At 34.8% G+C, this 18,529-nt stretch overlaps 1 protein-coding gene across 9 annotated transcripts in view; it reads left to right on the top strand.

The window, feature by feature from the left end:
* Window positions 1-8,496, top strand: part of Ptpn4 (protein tyrosine phosphatase non-receptor type 4) — a 169,947-nt gene extending 161,451 nt beyond the window's left edge. For all 9 annotated transcript variants that reach the window (XM_058583265.1, XM_058583266.1, XM_058583267.1 and 6 more), the window contains 3 exons: window positions 2,129-2,277; window positions 4,240-4,375; window positions 8,016-8,496. In XM_058583265.1, the coding sequence (XP_058439248.1) occupies window positions 2,129-2,277; window positions 4,240-4,375; window positions 8,016-8,102 (372 nt within the window). In that variant the 3' untranslated portion in view covers window positions 8,103-8,496. The remainder of the gene's footprint in view (window positions 1-2,128; window positions 2,278-4,239; window positions 4,376-8,015) is intronic.
* The last annotated feature ends 10,033 nt before the right edge of the window (window positions 8,497-18,529 follow it).

The raw sequence follows: 18,529 nt of genomic DNA, 5'->3' as shown, positions 1-18,529 counted from the left end.
GTAAAGTCTGAAAATAAAAAGTTAAATTTTATTCAGATCAGAATGAATTTAAGGGGCTTAGGGGGATATACTCATGGTCTAATATATTCTCCCTAATTGATAATGAAAGATAATCTGTGTGTTTATATAAAATAATATCTGGGGCTGGGGTTCAGTTTGTGGTTCATTGGTGGAGCGCTTGCCTCTCATATGTGTGAGACACTGGGTTTTATCCTCAGCATTGTATATAAATAAATGAATAAAATAAAGGTCCATCAATAACTAAAAAAATATTTTAAAAAATAATATCTGTCTTCAATGTAGACTCTACTTGGTGCAGTAGTGTATGCCTGTAATCCCAGATATAGGCAGGAGGATTGCAAATTCAAGGCCAATCTAGGCAACTTAATGAAACTCTGTCTCAAAATAATACTTTATAAATAATGACTGTGGGCTTATCTCAGTGGTAGATCACTTGCCTAGCATGCTTGAGGCCCTGGGTTCAATCCCCAATACTGCAAAAAGTAAAAAACAGTCTTTTTATTATACTCTACCTGTAGATTAGCACCTGAATAGTAGTTTATTGAATAGTGGCTTTTCTTTGTATACCCTGAGTACCTTAGAAACTATGCTAAGTCATGTTTCTAATGTTTGAACCACATATAATTGGGAAAATAAATTTGCATGTGTATGTAAATACATCCATACGTTAATGGACACTGGTCAGACAGACAACACTACCTAATCTTATATATCTTTTGCTTTCTTAACCACTAAGCTACATCCCCAACCCTTTTTCTTGATTTTGATACAAGGTCACCCCAAGTTGCCTATGGTCTTGTTAATGGTTGGCTTGCTATGGCTGGCTTTGAACTTGTCGCAGCCTCCCAAGTCACTGGGATTACCCGCATGCACCACCATGCCCCATTACTTTTCATAGTATTTTTCTGGAAACCTCTCCGCATGCACACTTTTTTTTTTTTTTTTTTTTTTTTTTGGTACCAGAAGATTGAACTCAGGGGCTATTAACCACAGACTCACATCCCCAGTCCTTTTTATTCTTTTTATTTTGAAACAAGGTCTTGTTGAATTGCTTAGGGCTTCACAAGTTGCTGAGGCTGGCTTTGAATTTATATCCTGCCTCAGCCTCCTGAGTTGCTGGGATTACAGGTGTGCACCACTGGCAGTTGTGCTCCCTTTAATATAAATGGCAATAACCAGTTTTCATAATGTTGAACGACTAGCTACCTGTTAATTGTGTCTATGATGTCAAGTAACGGGGTGATTTACAGGTCATTTTATGGAGTCTTTTCAACATTAAGATTATCCCTTAAATGTATAGATGTCCTTTTTCAAGTGAAGGAAGAAGTGAGGCTCTGAAATATTAAATTCCATCCTGACATAGTCAAGACTTGAATCAAGATGTATCTAAGAGTCTTACTCTCTCTATTAGCTCTCCAAAAGGAATAATCACTGGTTTGATCTAGGGATTAATTAATGTCTGGTGATTTTTTGATCTCCAGTTTTTAATCTACATTTATTTTTTTTAATTTCCAAAATTTTATCTGAGTTGTGTCAGGATTAGCTCAGCTTTGTGCCCCATCCAAAAAATATATTTATTTTTTACTTTACCATTTTTGCTCAATTAACAGATCTTTAGTTAAATCTTTTTATTGGTTGTTCAAAACATTACAATGCTCTTGACATATCATATTTCATACATTTGATTCAAGTGGGTTATGAACTCCCATTTTTACCACGTATACAGATTGCAGATTCACATTGGTTACACATCCACGTTTATACATACTGCCATACTAGTGTCTGTTGTTAAATCTTTAAGCATTCCTCTGGATATTTGATTTTGTAAGTTTGCTTGATTATCATCATTTTAAAACTATAAATACAGATATTGAGTTATAAAAAGGCATCGATGTAAGTAGCCAATAAGATAGATACACCTGTTTCCATAAAATAGTTTATCTCTTATTTGTTGCAATTTAGGATATTAATGGGTTTATGCATTACTTCTTTGTGGGGGAGGAAAAGGAGTTGGTTTTGCTCTCCCTCTAAAATTAAAATGACATGAATATTTATATTTTAAAGATAATTCCTAAGTCAAGGTAAATAATTTTTCTTTTATACTTAGAAAAATGAGAGTCGTCAACTCACTCAGATCCAGTACATAGCCTGGCCTGACCATGGAGTCCCTGATGATTCAAGTGACTTTCTGGATTTTGTTTGTCATGTACGAAATAAGAGGGCTGGCAAAGAAGAACCTATTGTTGTTCATTGCAGGTATTCTATTTCCTGTCTTTTATGAATGAATAACTGACTTGATATATTATTTTTATTATAAGGGAATAGGTATTTTATTGCACCCCTTATGTTGTGATTGCCACAGTGACTAATTACTCATAGCTGTGCTCTGATGTAGAAAACAAAGGATATGTTCTAATGTTAATATTTGGCAGAAACTTTGTGATAAGACATAAAAATAATTATTATTGCACGAATTCTGAGAAGCTTTTGTATTTTAGCATTGCTGAAATTGTAATTTAGATCTGATGATATACAATATTGTAGAAATATTATAGATTGTCTTAGTCTATTTGTGCTGCTCTAAAAAAATACTAAAGGGCTGGGGTTGTGACTCAGTGGTAGAACACTTGCCTAGCACATTTGACTCGCTGGGTTCAATCCTCAGCACCACATATAAATCAGTAAAATAAAGGTTTATTGACAACTAAAAAAGTATTTAAAGAAAAAGAAAATACCTAAGACTAAGTAAGTTATAAATAACAGAAATTTAGTTGGATGTGTGGAGGCACATGCCTATAATCTCAGCAACTTAATGAGTCCCTAAGCAATTTAGTGAGACCCTGTCTTTAAATAAAAAGGGCTGGGGATGTGGCTCAGTGAGTAAGTACTCCTGAAGTCAATCCCTATAAAACCCCCGCCTCCCCCCCAAAAAATACAGAAATTTATTTCTTAGAGTTCTAGAGGCTGGAAAATCCAAGATCAAGGATCTGATACTGCAAATTCAGTATCAGATGAGGGCTATTCTCTGCTTCCAAGATGGTCCCTTATTTCTGCATCCTCCAGAGAGAGCAAATGCTGTGTCCTTATGGCAGAAGGGATAGAAGATATAGAAATGTGAACTCACTCCCTCAAGCTGTTTTATAAGACCCCTGATGCCATCTGTGAGGGCTGTACTTTCATGAGTTAATCACTTCCTATATGCCCTGCCTCTTAATACTATCACAATTAAGTTTCAGCATGGGGCTGGGGATATAGCTCAGTTGGTAGAGTGCTTGCCTCACATGCAGAGGCCCTGGGTTCAATCCCCAGCAACACACACACACACACACACACACACACACACACACAATTTCGACATGAATTTTGAGGCACACATTTTGAGGCATACATTCAGATCATTACCTATACATTAGGATGCAGTCTGCAGTTTAGATTTTCTCCTTCCCAGCAAGGTATTCTTGTCTTTCCTGTGACCCCTCTTAGGATACTCATTGAGTGCTCCCACATCTCTTGGAATGAGCCTACCAAATGGGTTTATAGGACATGTCATTCCCAATATTTCTAGGTGAACAGTGGCAGGCTACCTTTCCTTCCTTTCACCCCAGGTCTCCTTCAGTCCTCAAAGAGCCAAACACTGTGACTCCAACCTTCACTTCCACTGACCCAGAGATTGGGATACAGAAATTATTTTCTTCCTTTCATAACCATGTTTTAAAGTGCTTTATTTGGAGGATAGTTTGAGATAACTCACCTTTTCAGCACATTGTAAGAGCAAACTTTCGGATCATTAAAACAGATCATAGAACAAATATTTGAGAGGCAAAGTGACAAGAATGATGAAACACGTGGCCATCCCATATCCTAAGACTCTAGTAGCTACCACATTCTTGTTTACAGATCATACTTCCAAAAGTTCTTAACTATCCAGAGGTAACTTAATTTTTTTAGAAAACCCTAATTTGTCTAAGGTATAAAATAGTGCTGTCTTCTACACATTTGTTAATGATTATTATAATTCTCTTGTTATGTTTTTTAAGGGAAGTTGCTCCAATGAGCTTATACCTTGTTTAGAAGTTAACTTACTACTTCTCTAATATAAAACCTTAAAATGAAATTATTCTTCAATATTATTCAGTATTTTGATTTTTCTGCACTAAAATCACAAGAATTTTAATAGAATATTATCAGTAAGACCTTGCCCATATTTATCTTTTTTAGTGCTGGAATTGGAAGAACTGGGGTTCTTATTACTATGGAAACAGCCATGTGTCTCATTGAATGCAATCAGCCAGTTTATCCACTAGATATTGTAAGAACAATGAGAGATCAACGAGCCATGATGATCCAAACACCTGTAAGTACTGTATTTCATGTGCACATGTGAATCTTCAATGATGGTTTTTGTTATCAGTGTATATTTTAAGTTTTATTCTGAGTCATATTTTTATCTTTTTAATTCCTTATCAGCAGCTAATAACCTTTTGCCTGTGAATCACATCTGACTTCCCCCTCACTTTTTTTTTTTTTTTTTTTTTGAATCTTTAATAGAACCCAGCCATGTTCAATTGTTAATGATTGTCTTTGGCTGGTTTTATACCACTTCAACATTGAGCATAGTTGACAAGTTGCAACAGATACCATATGGTCTAATCTTTTTTTGTTGTTGTTTTTATTTATTTATTCATTTACTTTTTGGCAGAAGGTACCAAGGACACTTTACCACTGAACTATATATCCTCAGCCATTTCTATTTTTATTTTGTTTCAGGGGCTCAGCAAGTCACTGAGTTTGCCCCAAAACTTTGATCCTCCTGATTCAGCCTCCTGAGTCACTAGAATTAACAGGCATGTGCCACCATGCCTAGCTATGGCCTGCAATTTCTAAAATATTTAACATCTGGCCTTTTACAGAGACAGTTTTTGCCAACATGCAAGTGGCCTGGCATATTATTTCTTAAGTATTACAACAGATGCAGAGGAATGTGTCTTATATTGCTTAGTCGAGAAGAATGCTCACAATGATAGTACAACTGAACTGGAGAATCCTGGTAGGCTTGCTTTCAGTGAAACAGCTGTGGTGGAAGGCCTTTCTTTTTCACATAAGAACTTAAATTCCTCCAACAAAAATATTCTGTAAATCAAGCTACTTATCATTCTCCACTGACCTTTTTTTTTTTTTTTTTTTGTACTGAGGATTGAACCCAGGGGCGCTTTGCCCCTGCTTCACATTTAGAGCACATAGGTCAAGTAATCTTATTGACACTAGTAATGCTAAAATAATCTTAGCCTGGTGTGGTGGTACATGCCTGTAATCCCAGCAGCTCAAGAGGCAGAGGCCCGAAGACCTCAAGTTCAATGCCAGTCTCAGCAATTTAGTGAGATCCTATCTCAAAATAAAAAATTAAAAAGGCTGGGGATGTAGTGGTAAAGTACCTGGGTTTGGTCTCTGGTACCAAAATCATCATCATAATCTTAATACTATAAAATTTCATGTTTCTTGGAGCATACTTAAGAGTCATTGGAGTCAGATGTGGTGGCACTCCCTTGTAATCCCTGCAACTGAGGAAACTTTTCTCTTTTTTATGATTTTTATAACTCCTCTGAATCTCTTACATTCAATTCTATATGAATTTTAGAATCAGTTTGTCCTTTTTACCTAAAAAAGCCAACTAGACAAATATAAGATTGTCCTATTTATTTATGTATTTCTTTCAATGATATTTTGTAGTTTTCACTGTAAAAGTGTCATATTTTAGTCTTTGTGGAGCTACTGTGAGTAGAATTATTTACTTAATTTCATTTTAGAACTGTTTGTTGCTAAGGTATAGAAATGCAATTGATTTTGTATATTGATCACATATTCTTCAACCTTGCTGAAATCATTTATTAACCAGTAATTTGGTGTGCATGAGAGTAAATTTTTTAGAATTAGAATGTCATTTTTCAAACCTGATGAATTAATAGATGTAGGCATTGATCACTCCGTGCTAATATCACAAAAAGAAAGACAGATGTGTGTTTTTGAATAAAGAATAAAACACCTAAGCTGCTAAAGTCTATGGATCCACTTAACACTTTTAGGAAATAGAACACCACCTTGATGTAAATCAGCAAAATCCATCAGTGGACATTTATGTTGCTTTTTCTACCTTTTGTCTATTGTGAGTAATGCTGCTATGAACGTGGGTTATATCTCAAGACCCCACTTTTCATTCCTTCAGGTATACACCAACAGGTAGAATTACAAGATCATAACATTCATGATGGGCTTTTTTTTTTTTTAATTTTTTAGTTGTTGAAGGACCTTTATTTAATTAATTTATTTATTTGTGGTGCTGAGAATCAAACCCAGTGCCTCACACATGCAAGCAAGTGTTCCACTTCCACCACTGACCACAACCCCAGCCCCACTGAGCCATAACCCCAGCCCCTCGTGATGGGCTTTTGTTTTTATAATTTGTATAAAATCAGGAGTCAGATATGTCTACTCACATTGATTAGTTATGTTTCCTAAGTGCCTCTTAAGTGAAATCTTCCTCCCCTGATTATTTTTGCCATATAGTTCCCCACTATCTAGATTTTGTTGATTTATATCATCAAAGTGGTGTTCTATTTCCTAAAAGTGATAAGTGGATCCATAGACTTTAGCAGCGTGTTTTTTGTTTCTTCAGAAGCACATATCTGTCTATCTGTCTGTCTGTCTTTTTGTGATATTAGTACCCTCAAGTAATCAATGCCTTCATCCATAAATTCATCAGGTTTGAAAAATTATATTCTCATTCTGTCTTTCTTCATTTATCAGCTGGAATAATTGTTTAAAGAGAAACTTCTTGGGCTAGGAATGTAGCTCAGTAGTAGAGTGCTTGCCTGGTTTGTGCAAGACCTCAAAAAAAATAAATAAATAAAATGAAACTTCTCATCTTGGCCAGTGAGTGGAATAGTGTTTGTATGAAAGGCAATATAAATGTGATTACCTGATTCTTACCCTTTATTTATTTATAAGTTTTCTCTTTTTCCTTGGTCGGGGATAAAACCCAGGACCTCAAGAAGTCCTGGTTCTTGCCCAGCCTGGCGTCACATGCCTGTTATCTCAATGACTTGGGAGGCTTAGGCAGAAAGATCACAAATTTGAGGCCAGCCTGGGACAGTTAGAGCCTATATCAAAATTTAAAAAAAAAAAAAAAGGCGGGGGGGGGGGCTAAGGATGTAATTCAGTGGGGAAAAAGAAAGTCCTGGTGCTTACTAGTGAGAGATGCTTTTAGGCACCACCCTCTAAGCACTAGAGAGTTCTATTGTTATTGGGTTTTATTTGTCTCTCGAAATGCTCAGTTGGCTGAGCTAGGAAAGTATACGTACCATGAGTTTGCCCATCTAGGACCACAGTAATTTTACTTAACCTCTTTTATCTTACATCATATCTCCTCTTTTCTTTAACAAAAATACTAGTTTTCTACAAACTAGAAAAAGAAATTGAAAACACATATTCGTTTTGTGATTATTTACAATAATCACAATTTGTCTTTTGGACTTACTGGAAGTGGGATTGATGGGTCAGAAGGTAAATTAATGTAATTTTATAGATGCTTTCAAATTCTTCTTTTTAGGGGTTACAGCACTTTAACATCCCTATCCACAACATATGAGTTTTGCCAACAAAATCTTCTATTTTCAGACTTTAGGTTTTGCCAATTAATTGATAAAAAATGCTGTCAATATTTTTCACTTTGAATTTCTTTTTTTTTTAAGAAATGTCCTTTTTAAGAAATGTCCTTTTTTAAGAAATGTTGATGGACCTTTATTTTATTCATTTATTTATCTGTGGTGCTGAGAATCAAACCCAGTGCCTCACACATGCAAGGCAAATGCTCTACCACTGAGCTACAACCCCAGCCCTGAATTTCTTTTATAAGCAAGCCAAGTGAGATGTTTATGTTTTGGTATGGTCTGTTTTGAGGGTTTTTTGATCAATTCTATTTTTTATGTTTTCTTTTTCAGAGTCAATACAGATTTGTATGTGAAGCTATTTTGAAGGTTTATGAAGAAGGCTTTATTAAACCCTTAACGACATCGTCAAATAAATAAGAAAAGATCTGAAATACATGTTGGAAAACTGCTATTCATTATATTTCATTATATTCACTGTGCCATGACACTGCTTGCAGGAAATGGCATCTCACAAAAAAACGAAGAACTAAAAAAAAAAAAGAACTTTGAAAACTTCAGCACTGTTGCACTTTATGTTTTAAAAAAAAGTCAACCCTTCAGAATCTATAACTCATGTGTTGGAAGACTATTTCATGCTTTGCTCCGAACAAATAGTGAATAACTGAGTATGTTCAGGGTAATTTATGAAAATTTGTGGTGGTGCCATGCAGTCCCCTTCTGGTAGAATTGCCACAAGCGAGGCTCAGAATCCTCATCATCTTTGTTGTACACCTGTATCTTGAAAGCAAAAAGAAGTAAATATCAGGAGTCAGCTCTGGCTTTCTTTTTTCCAGTGGATCGTGTACTTACTATACTGATTATCAGATTTTATTTTTAAGATTTTAGCAATATCATTCTCAATATTAGCCAATACACTGCCTATGGATGCAGCACATCTTTCCCTACATGCCCCCTCTAGAGACCTGCTGTTCAGAAGAAGAAAGGTGGAATTTGCTATTCCCAGGAAATGCTGCACATTGTCCATTTACCAGCATCTTATAAAAAGTATAGATATGAATCTACAAATTTTCTTGAATTTAATAATGTAATTATATTTATCATAAGGTTGGCTTATTCCAAATCATGTGATTTCATATACTTGATGTAAAGGAATGCATGCATTGTGTCTTAACCCCTTAAGTGCCTTGAGACATCTTTGTATGTCTAATGAAAGGCACTCATTTGACCCCACTAGGAGGTATGTAAGTATATTGTACATTCTTACATTTTTATGCATTTTGAATAAGTTCACATTTTAAAAACAGGCTTCTTGTATTGAGAGTTATGCAGTCAAAAAAGGGTAAGGAAATTCTATTTCTTACTCAATACTTGTATTTTGCCATAAGAAGCAAAAATACTTCGTGTTCTACTGAGTGCACGCTCTGCTGCTACAGAATTGTTCAAAATATGCACATTCCTTTACTGCGGGACAGGGGTTACAGTTAAGCAGCTCAACTTAAAAAGATGCTTTATTCTTCAAATTTCATATTTATTTTATCCCTGACTTTAGAAGTGGCATCTGATAAAATACTGGGACTCTAAGCTATAGAGCAATTAATTAATTTTGATTCATTCCTATCCATAACTAAAATATTTCTCCTTAGCATTCATTTTAGTTAATATGAAGCCTTTTTCGCACTGGTATTTTGGTTGGGATTCTTCAAGTGAGAAATATTATTGAGTCTAAATATAACCCTTCCTTAACTAAAATGAGGGTTTTCTTGTCACTTTGTGTACAATTAAATTATTTCAGTTTATATATACTTATTAAATTATAAGCATGTTATATAAGGAGTCTTTTGATTATCCAATCTGATTGAGGATCTGATTCCCATTAAGGATATATCTGTTTCCCTCTTCAGGTGTTTTGGATTTCAAGTCTACAGAGATGGAACTTTAATATTGCCCAATTTAAGTGAAAATTTGCATGTCTATTTAAATATTATTTTACATAAATATTTTATATGGATATGGTTAAAATAGATTCATTTACTAGTGGTTTCTGAATATTTATAGTTTTGATAAAGTTTAGAGTCTAATGGTTGGTATTTTGGAATGCCATTTAGTATGAAGGGGAAAATGTACATTTAAAAATCTTTAGTAAAATCTAAATGATGTCATTTCACATTCAAAAATCCATCATAATACATTTCAGAAAGTTAAACTCCTAAACATTAATAGCCCAGATACCAAATAAATTATATTAAAATACTTCTAAGTCTTTTTTTAGAGAGAGAAGTAAACATAATCTTTATGTTCTCATCTATTTTCTGATTTCAGTCAAGACAGTATAAAATAGTAAGTGAACTATTGACTTATTTGAACATTCCATTCTGTACCAACAGATAAATGTAAATTAGGCTGCTGTATGACATCATGACAAGTTGAAAAATGAAAAAGGAAAGACACGTTGGGGGTCTACATATGAAATAACTGTTTTTGAATTTATTTTTTGTGTGTATTAAAAAAGTCTCTGCTAACTGGACAGAAAATGACAGTCACAGTCAAAAAGACAACAGTTATGTAGACATAAACAGGCAGATGTCTTGCTTGGCATGTTCTTTAACTACGGCTTTGTTTACATTTCCCAGGTTAACTAATTGTTGGCAATGAGCACTGCTGCCTTTTTAAATCATTAATGCCTGTCTTGAAATGCCAATGTGTTAGAGGTGTAGAATTACATTTAAATTTCTCATGTATGCATTTTTCATCTGGGAGCTACGCTTTGTCAGTGTTTGTTTGTATGTACAAAAGGATCCTTTTTAAACATATATTAGGATATTACTTAAATTATCCTTCACAGCTTCTAAAATGACTACTCTAATTAAGCTTCCCTGTTTACCTAACAGCAAAGTCTTTATCCATTACACATAAGAATTTTTTAACCTGTTTCAATCTAAATAGGTTTCTAGAAATAATGGTGGCTTTTGTACACCAAGTTGAGTAGTTCTAGACTCCGTCCATATCAATGTAATGTTGTGTGGTAAATTTCACGTTTCTTGTATCTAAGCTACTCTCCCAGTCGTGGTCACCCCTGCCTCCATACCATTATACACTCAAGAAAGAATGCTGACTTTTATTCTGACAAGTGGAAATCAGAATTGGTGATTCAAGGAGCTTTTGTAAATGCAAGTATTAGTAGAGAACTTCCCTCTCCGATTTCAAATGCTTTTTCTGTGTTCATTTTATTTGTATCTTATTTTATTAGCATCTGATTTGTGTTGGCATGGTATAGACAGGCTGAAGAATATTTTGGAATAATCTTTGCATTCACAAGAAGAATTGGTTGGATTTGTCAAACTGATACAACCATCCAGAATTGAGGCAGAGTAAACATCTCAGAAAAATTTCCTTTGTCTGGCCTATTAGGACAAATAGAAGGAAGACAGATGGTTGATCATTTTGATTTAAGAATACAGAGAACATTTATTATATGAAAACTGACTTCAAATGCACAAAGTTACATTAAGGCATTAAAATGATTGCTTGAAAGTTTCAGGTACAAATATATATATATATATATATATATATATATATATATATATATATCATAGAGATACTTTAGTGCATTTGTTTACACATTTCGTTAAAGTTAATGCCCACAAACAGGAAGAACAGACTGTTTAAAGTACAAGGTCTTTGAGCATCAATTAGCAGGTCTGATCAGGTCTAATCAGGAATTTGAGAAAAAAGTCTTGTCTCCTGTCTCAAGTACAACTTGAGAGCAGAAAGAAGATGGAAAGATTTTTTTCCCCCAATCTCCACTTCCCTTATTATAGCAAGGAAACAGAGACCCAGCAACAGTAATTGATTTAGCAAAGTCTCATTTTGTACAGTCTAAGTTTCCTAATTCTCAATATGGTGTTCTCTATGTTATACTAGAACTTCAGTAATTGTAACCTATGTGAATATCATAAATTCTTGTGAATTTTAGTCTGTTTCAACTTGAGAAGCATACTCAGTGTTTTTGCTTCATAACTATGACAACCTTAGGAGATGTCGCTTAAGTTAGAAAATAAGTAGGCTGCAGTAGTGATCCTAATTAGGACCCTGACTCACTCATGCTTCCTTGTCAGAGAACATAAGCTTTTGTGAAGTATTGAGGCTGATACAAATGCAATATAAAAGCATTCTGGACTGCAAGTAGAAGACTAATTTTTAAAAACACTTAAAACACAGAACTAAGATTTAAATGTATGTCCATTTATAGTGAAATAATTTATGTTCATTATGTGAACATGTAATAGAAATAAAAGCATTATTTATCTTATAATCTGATCATGAAGGGAGAAGGGAATACGAATTTATAACAATGTGCTATTTAATATCTGTATTTTGAAAATATTTAAAATATTCTATTGGTAAGGTTGCCAAAGTAGTTTTGAATTCATAAAAGTTATAATAATGTGGGATATGTTTACAGGTTCTTTCATTTGGTAGTAATTTTCATAGTTCAGATTAATTTGCATTTAAAGTCACTTGTAGTAAGTACATTATGGTAAATGTTTGTTTGAATAAACATCTTGATATGACAAGATGTATATGAGTGATACCATAGCCTGCTTTTATATAAGCTGCCACATAAACAAACTGAGTACTTCATATGAAGATTGCTTATTTCCCACATTTGCTTCAGTTAAACAACCACAGTTTCTGGAACTGTTTGTTGTGGTGCTTCTTCCAAATGAAATAGCTCTGTTTTTACAATCCACTAGGTTAATTTCATCAAATATTGGATTTACTGATCTGTTGGCAAAGATTTATTATTAGTGTCTCAGTGTGGTCACAATACAAATTGTAGCAACTATTTTATAAAAGTCTTAAACATATAGATAAAAGGAATTTTCTTAATCCTAAAGCATTTTGAGGGCTGCTTGCTGATCGATATTTCATCAATTTGAAGAGCCCAAGAAATGAATTCCTAAATTGTATGTTTGGGGTTCAGTTTTCTTTACAATGCCTACAACAATTATCAACATTATTATATGCAGTCTTCAACTATTTTTTAGTAGCAATTATTATTATAAGCCTTTTGATGTTGTTAGAAATAGCAATCCCTATTTCTGCCCAAAATTAGACACTTTTATTTCACAATATTGGTGAATTTGTTTTGGGTAGACAACAAAATACTACTTGTTTCTATATATAAATTTGCTGCTATTTATTTTTATGTTTTTCTACTCTAGTATATTGTTGATTTCTGAAATTTAAGTTACAATTGTTTTTATTTTAGTCATCCAAGCTAAGTGGTCAGCCATAGTACTATCTACTTGGGTGTAATCTGTCTGCATTAGTTAGACATAGTTCAGTGCATAAATAAACAAATTTTTCTTTTAATTTGCAAAGTGAAAGTTACTAGCAATCTTACAAGTTAAAGCTACAATTTTAGGGAAGAGTTCAAACATTTAACTTCCTGAAACCTTTTAAAATTTCCAGTACAAGAATGGAAATGTTTGAAAGCCTTCTTTAGCTCACAAAAGTTTTAGTTAAACACTGTAACAGAGTTTTCCTATCTGTTGTTGTGTAAATGATATAGAAAATATTTTTCTATGGAAAAAAGTTGAAAATGTTAACTTTAATTGTTAAAAAGGGATAAAATGATATTTGTATGTCTTTCATGCTGTAAAGAAAATGAATGTATCTTTCAAATGTTATTAGAATTATGACTTGATTCTAAGGATACTCATTTTTTAACAAAAAAAAAGCCTGCAAAAGGATTGGAAAGAAGAAAGGGAGGAGTATTACACATTATAAAAAATGCAATTTTAGATGAAAAGTAATTTTCATTATAAACGAGCAATTGTTGAAGCATATTACAAACATGATGTGCATTCTTTTTCATATTGCTTTGTTTTGGCTCTAGAAATTTCCAGAAAATTTGCACATACGGCTTTTAAGTGTAAAATATTCTAATTCTAGGTTTCTGGGGTGAATTTTTGTGTGAGGTTAAAAATTCTTGATGAATTTTTGTGTGAGGTTAAACATGCTGCTGCATGTGTCTGCCACGGAGAAAAGTTCCCAAGTTTTGTCACTGGGACACCATAAGTGAGGACATCATTGTAAGAATGTGATTTAGTTAAAGCCTGAAAACCTTGCCTGAAATCCACTACAGTTAATTATGTGTAAAGGTCCCTGACCCAGTAAGTGGTTCTGCCTTTTTATTGTCAAAGTCACAGACCATCAGGTCCAACTCTGACTTGAAGCAGTGGTGTCTTGTATGTTAACGATTATTAATGCTGATGAACAACAACAAAAAAAAAAACTTTATTTTAAGCCAACTACTACAGGCATGATTTGTTCAGCAGCAGCTTTAAAAAGTAGTATTTACTGTCACTCATTAAACTTGATTCAGTTGGGGTTGGAAGCAGTGATGCAGGCCTGTAATCCCAGCACTCAGGATGCTGAGGCAGGAGCATTCATATTCAAGACCAGCCAAGGCAACTTAGTGAAACCTGTCTCAAAATAAAAAACGACTAGGGATGTCACTCTGGTAGAGCACCCCTGTGTTCAGTCCCCAGTACTGGCAGGAGAAGGACTTGATTCAGTTAGAGTTTCATTATCTTAGCTTCCTGCTTTTTGTCCTCTGCATTTAAAAAAAAAAATCACTCACCTTCCAGGCACAGAGGTGCATGCCTATAATCCCAGTGACTTGGAAGGCCGAGGCAGGAGACTTGAAAGTTCAAAGCCAGCCAAAGTACTTGGAGAAGCCCAAAGCAACTTAGACCCTGTCTCAAAAATAAAAGGAGCTGGGGATGTGGCTCAGTAGTTAAGTGCACCTGGGTTCAAGCCCCAGTACTCCCGCCCCGACTCCAAAAATCACTATGAAATAAATACTCTGAACAACTAAAAGGTGTTACCTTTATTACCTTTTGCAATAGTTATAAAAATTAGTATTAGACTCCCTCAACCCTGGGAGGTTCCAAAATTCAACACTATCACTTGTGCTAACCTTAAATGCCATGTTGCTTAATAAAATTATCAGGAAGCGATTGAGGAAAAGATTGCCCTGCTCAACCCTTAAACCAAATAGTTGCTGATTTATGGTGTCCCCCAAACCATTATAGTCAAAATTGAGCCCATTTTACCTTTTAATAAAATAAGCCTTTCTAGTTTCTCCTCTTGAATTTTAGTGCTCCAATTATTTGCATTCCTGGGCAAGAAAATTTCAACTTAATTCTGTGATTCTCTGGCACCTGTCTTTTCCAATCCTTCGATGAGTTGACAAGGTTATTCATTCTTGTATTCTGTAGAATATGTCACATTTCAATTATCAAATTGATTTCTTGAATTTCAAATAGCACTTTATTTCATGCTTACTACTGACTTAATTTATACATCTAAAGATATAATCTACGAGTTTTGTAAATACAGAAAAAAATTGATTAGTATTAGAGCTCTTTAGATTGGACCCAAGTTTAAATGCTTTACAATGATCTCTTGATAGCTTATTTGATATTTAAGAGGTAATTTGTGTGATTTTAGGTTTGCCACCTTTCTGTAATTTATACAGTACAATAAAGGCTACACCATTGACTGTTGCTGGACTCTCGAGTTCTGTCAGCTAGCTTCTACCAAGTTTGGTTTTCTGTAATCATTCTGCTTTGTATTTCGTGTACATTATGTGAAAACTTGGAAATGTTTTCAGTCCAGTACCTATGGTTTAATTTTTACTGCACTGCAAAAAAGATTCAGGGGACAAAAGTCCTGGTAGATTATAATGAAGTGGAGGATTTAGGAGACTAAAACAGTTTACATTAAACTATTTTCGTCTTCTGCCAGCAGAATATATCTGCTTAAAAAAATAAAAACTGTCTAAAGTGTACTCCAGCATCAGGACATTGCAATTATGAACTGTGTTGTGATCTTTTCAAATAAAAAAGGCCAGTCTTTATTTTCTACAGTATAGGTTTAGTTTTAGGACTGATAGTTTACTATATCCTCATCAATGATACCTTTAAACAGTAGTTTTAAAAATAATTACATAGAGGGTATTTTAATTTGGAATATTTTTTTGTAACCGGTGCTATATGTATGAATGAAGTAGGAAAGTTGCCTAGTTAAAGGTCTAGTTTATTTTCTGACCAAAATGTACAATTTTCATTTCGGTTGCCATTCATATTTGTTTTCGCTGAACTTGTATCAAAATTGAATTAGTCTCCTAATCTTTTATGATCACTTTTCCCCAACCCATTTCACAAGATTATCCATTTTTATGTGGTTATTCTCATAATTTAGAGGCAAAGAAACTAAGGATTAATTTGGTCAATAATGGGTAATTTGAAATTATCACTTCAGTTTGTCACTGAAGTTTAGTGTACTTGAAAAGACCTTGTATCTTTGTCTAAATTTCATTGATAAATTAGAACTCCTGCCATTCATGTTTTTTTAAAAGTCTACAAATACTGATAACAAACAGGATAAAAAAGATGAATTTAAAAACTTTCAGCCCTGAGAACAATTTACATTCTGTGAAATGCTATAATACATATTTTGTTGACTACATTTCATTTTAATTGAGTAGTTGTTAAGGTCCAAACATGGGGGAAAAAAACTTAGCTGTGACTCAATGTTCAACTGCAAAATAAAGATGTGCTTTAGTCATCTAAAGTACAGTAGTTTTCAAGGCTTCTTTATGGGAGTTTTTTTGTTATCGGGCTTTTCTGACATGGCTCATGTTCATTAGTGGACCATCAGTTAGGCTGGGGAGGATACTAAGCATAAAATTTATTTCTAGAAATTACTTTTTTACATAGTAGCAATTTTTGAGGGAAGGGGATGATTAGGAACTAAATGGGGTTTAGAAAATTAAAGAATGTCTGAAGAGCCCTCCTTCCTTCCTTCCTTCCTCCCTCCCTCCCTCCCTCCGCTGACTCTTCCAGTATCAGCCCCTCTCTTCTAGTAATCCTGATATAAGACCTTGTGATTGAAAATAAAGGACCCCTCTTTCTATGCATGAAGTCACAGTGGACAAAAGGGCAAAAATGAAGATATCTGATTATGCCATGCCTCCGTTCTTACATGCATGATGATTAGTGTGTCAGGTGGATGGCATACGCCTATCGTTCCAGCTTATGAAAAGGGTGAGGCAGGAGGATTGCTTGAGCCCAGGGATTTGAGACCCTATCACAAAAAATCATTATGAGAAACAGTATGAGGAAGAGCCGAGATGATTTGTGACAGCCTCTTCCCTCGTGCCCCATCTCTAAAAGGAGTTCCTCAAGCCAAAGGCAACCTCCGTTCAATTGTATTTTATTGGGGAGGGGTATATTTGTGAATTTGCATATACATACACAATATGTTAATACCAACAGGATTGTACAATCTAATCTATATAACTTTCATTTTTTAATATTTCCATATCAGTTCTACCTCATTCCTTGTTTTTTGTTTTTGTTTTTTTCCTTGAAGTACTAGAGATTGAACCCAGGGCCTTGTGTATGTCAAGTGCTCTACCACTGAGGTCCACCTCCAGCCCTACCTCATTCTTTTTAATTGAGGAAAAGATTGCCCTGATCAACCTTCAAACCCAAATATGAATAAACCATAATTTATTTTTTTTCGTGTGGTACTAGAGACCCAGGGTGCCTTACCACCGAGCTTCACTACCTCCCCACCCCCAGCCCTTTTGATAAATTGGAACTGGCCTCGAATTTGTGATCCTCCTGCCTCAGCTTCCTGAATGGTTTAAATTACAGGCATGCACTGCTGGTGCCTGGCTGATAGGTTTATACAAATGTTAAAAATGTCCCCCCATCACTTCCACTAGCCTCACAAAAGAATAAAAAATAAATTGGTGAGGAGCTTGCAATCCTTTTTTCTCAGCCATGCAAGCAGCTGAGTTGCAAATGTGCCACTGCAGCCAGCAACTGACTTTTTTTTTTTTAACAATATATTTATTTTTTTAGGTGGTGCTGAGGATCGAACCCAGTGCCCCACATGTGCAAGGCAAGTGCTCTACCACTGAGCAACAGCTCAGCCCAACTGACACTTTCTTAATCACCACCCAAATAAACTACTCAGACTGGCACATGGCTTCATACTCTATAATTTATTTATTTATTTAAACTTTTGCTTTATTTTTATATGGTGCGGTTAGGAACAAACTCAGTGCCTCAAGTGTGCTAGGCAATCGCTCAATAGCCCCATCCCGAGGCTTCATACTCTTGATCTCCCCTTGCATCTGTTGACTGCTCTCTTTTATGCCAGAGCTCTTTCAGTTCTACCAGTTAAACCATAAACTTTCTAAAACCTATTAAGTTATGTGATATTATATGTATGCAGAGTTACTTTTATCAAATAATTGTATATTACATAAATCTATGACAGAGTGAAAAGAGTTGGTTTTTCCAAAAATCTTATAAAGGTGAGTCATTACAGTTTAAGGGTTTCCCCTTTAGTATTGAGGATTAAACCCAGGGGTGCTCTACCACTGAGCCACATTCCCTAGGTCTTTTTGTGTTGAGACAGGGTTGCACTAAGTTGCTTAGGACCTTGCTAAATTGCTGAGGAGGGCCTCCAACTTGCAATCCTCCTACCTCAGCCTCCCAAGTAACTGGAAGTAAGGGGTGTGCCACCATGCTCAGCAAGGATTATTTTCTTGATTTTTTAAAGATGGGTAACGGCAAGACAACTATGAAAGACAAAAACATAGCCAGGCACAGTAATGTACACTACTGTACACTAGTGTACTAGTGTACACTTTTCCAGTGACTCAGGAGGCTGAGGCAAGAGAATCACAAGTTCAAGATCAGCCCAGGGAATTTATTGAGACCCTGTCTCAAAAATAAGGACTGGATATATAGCTC

This window comes from Marmota monax, unplaced genomic scaffold (assembly GCF_021218885.2).
Source record: "Marmota monax isolate L192 unplaced genomic scaffold, Marmota_monax_Labrador192_F-V1.1 WCK01_AAM20220418_F8-fsc00121, whole genome shotgun sequence".
In the NCBI taxonomy this organism is placed as follows: domain Eukaryota; kingdom Metazoa; phylum Chordata; class Mammalia; order Rodentia; family Sciuridae; genus Marmota; species Marmota monax.
Note: the sequence above shows the minus strand (reverse complement) of the source record. Positions and strands in the feature narration are given on the sequence as shown.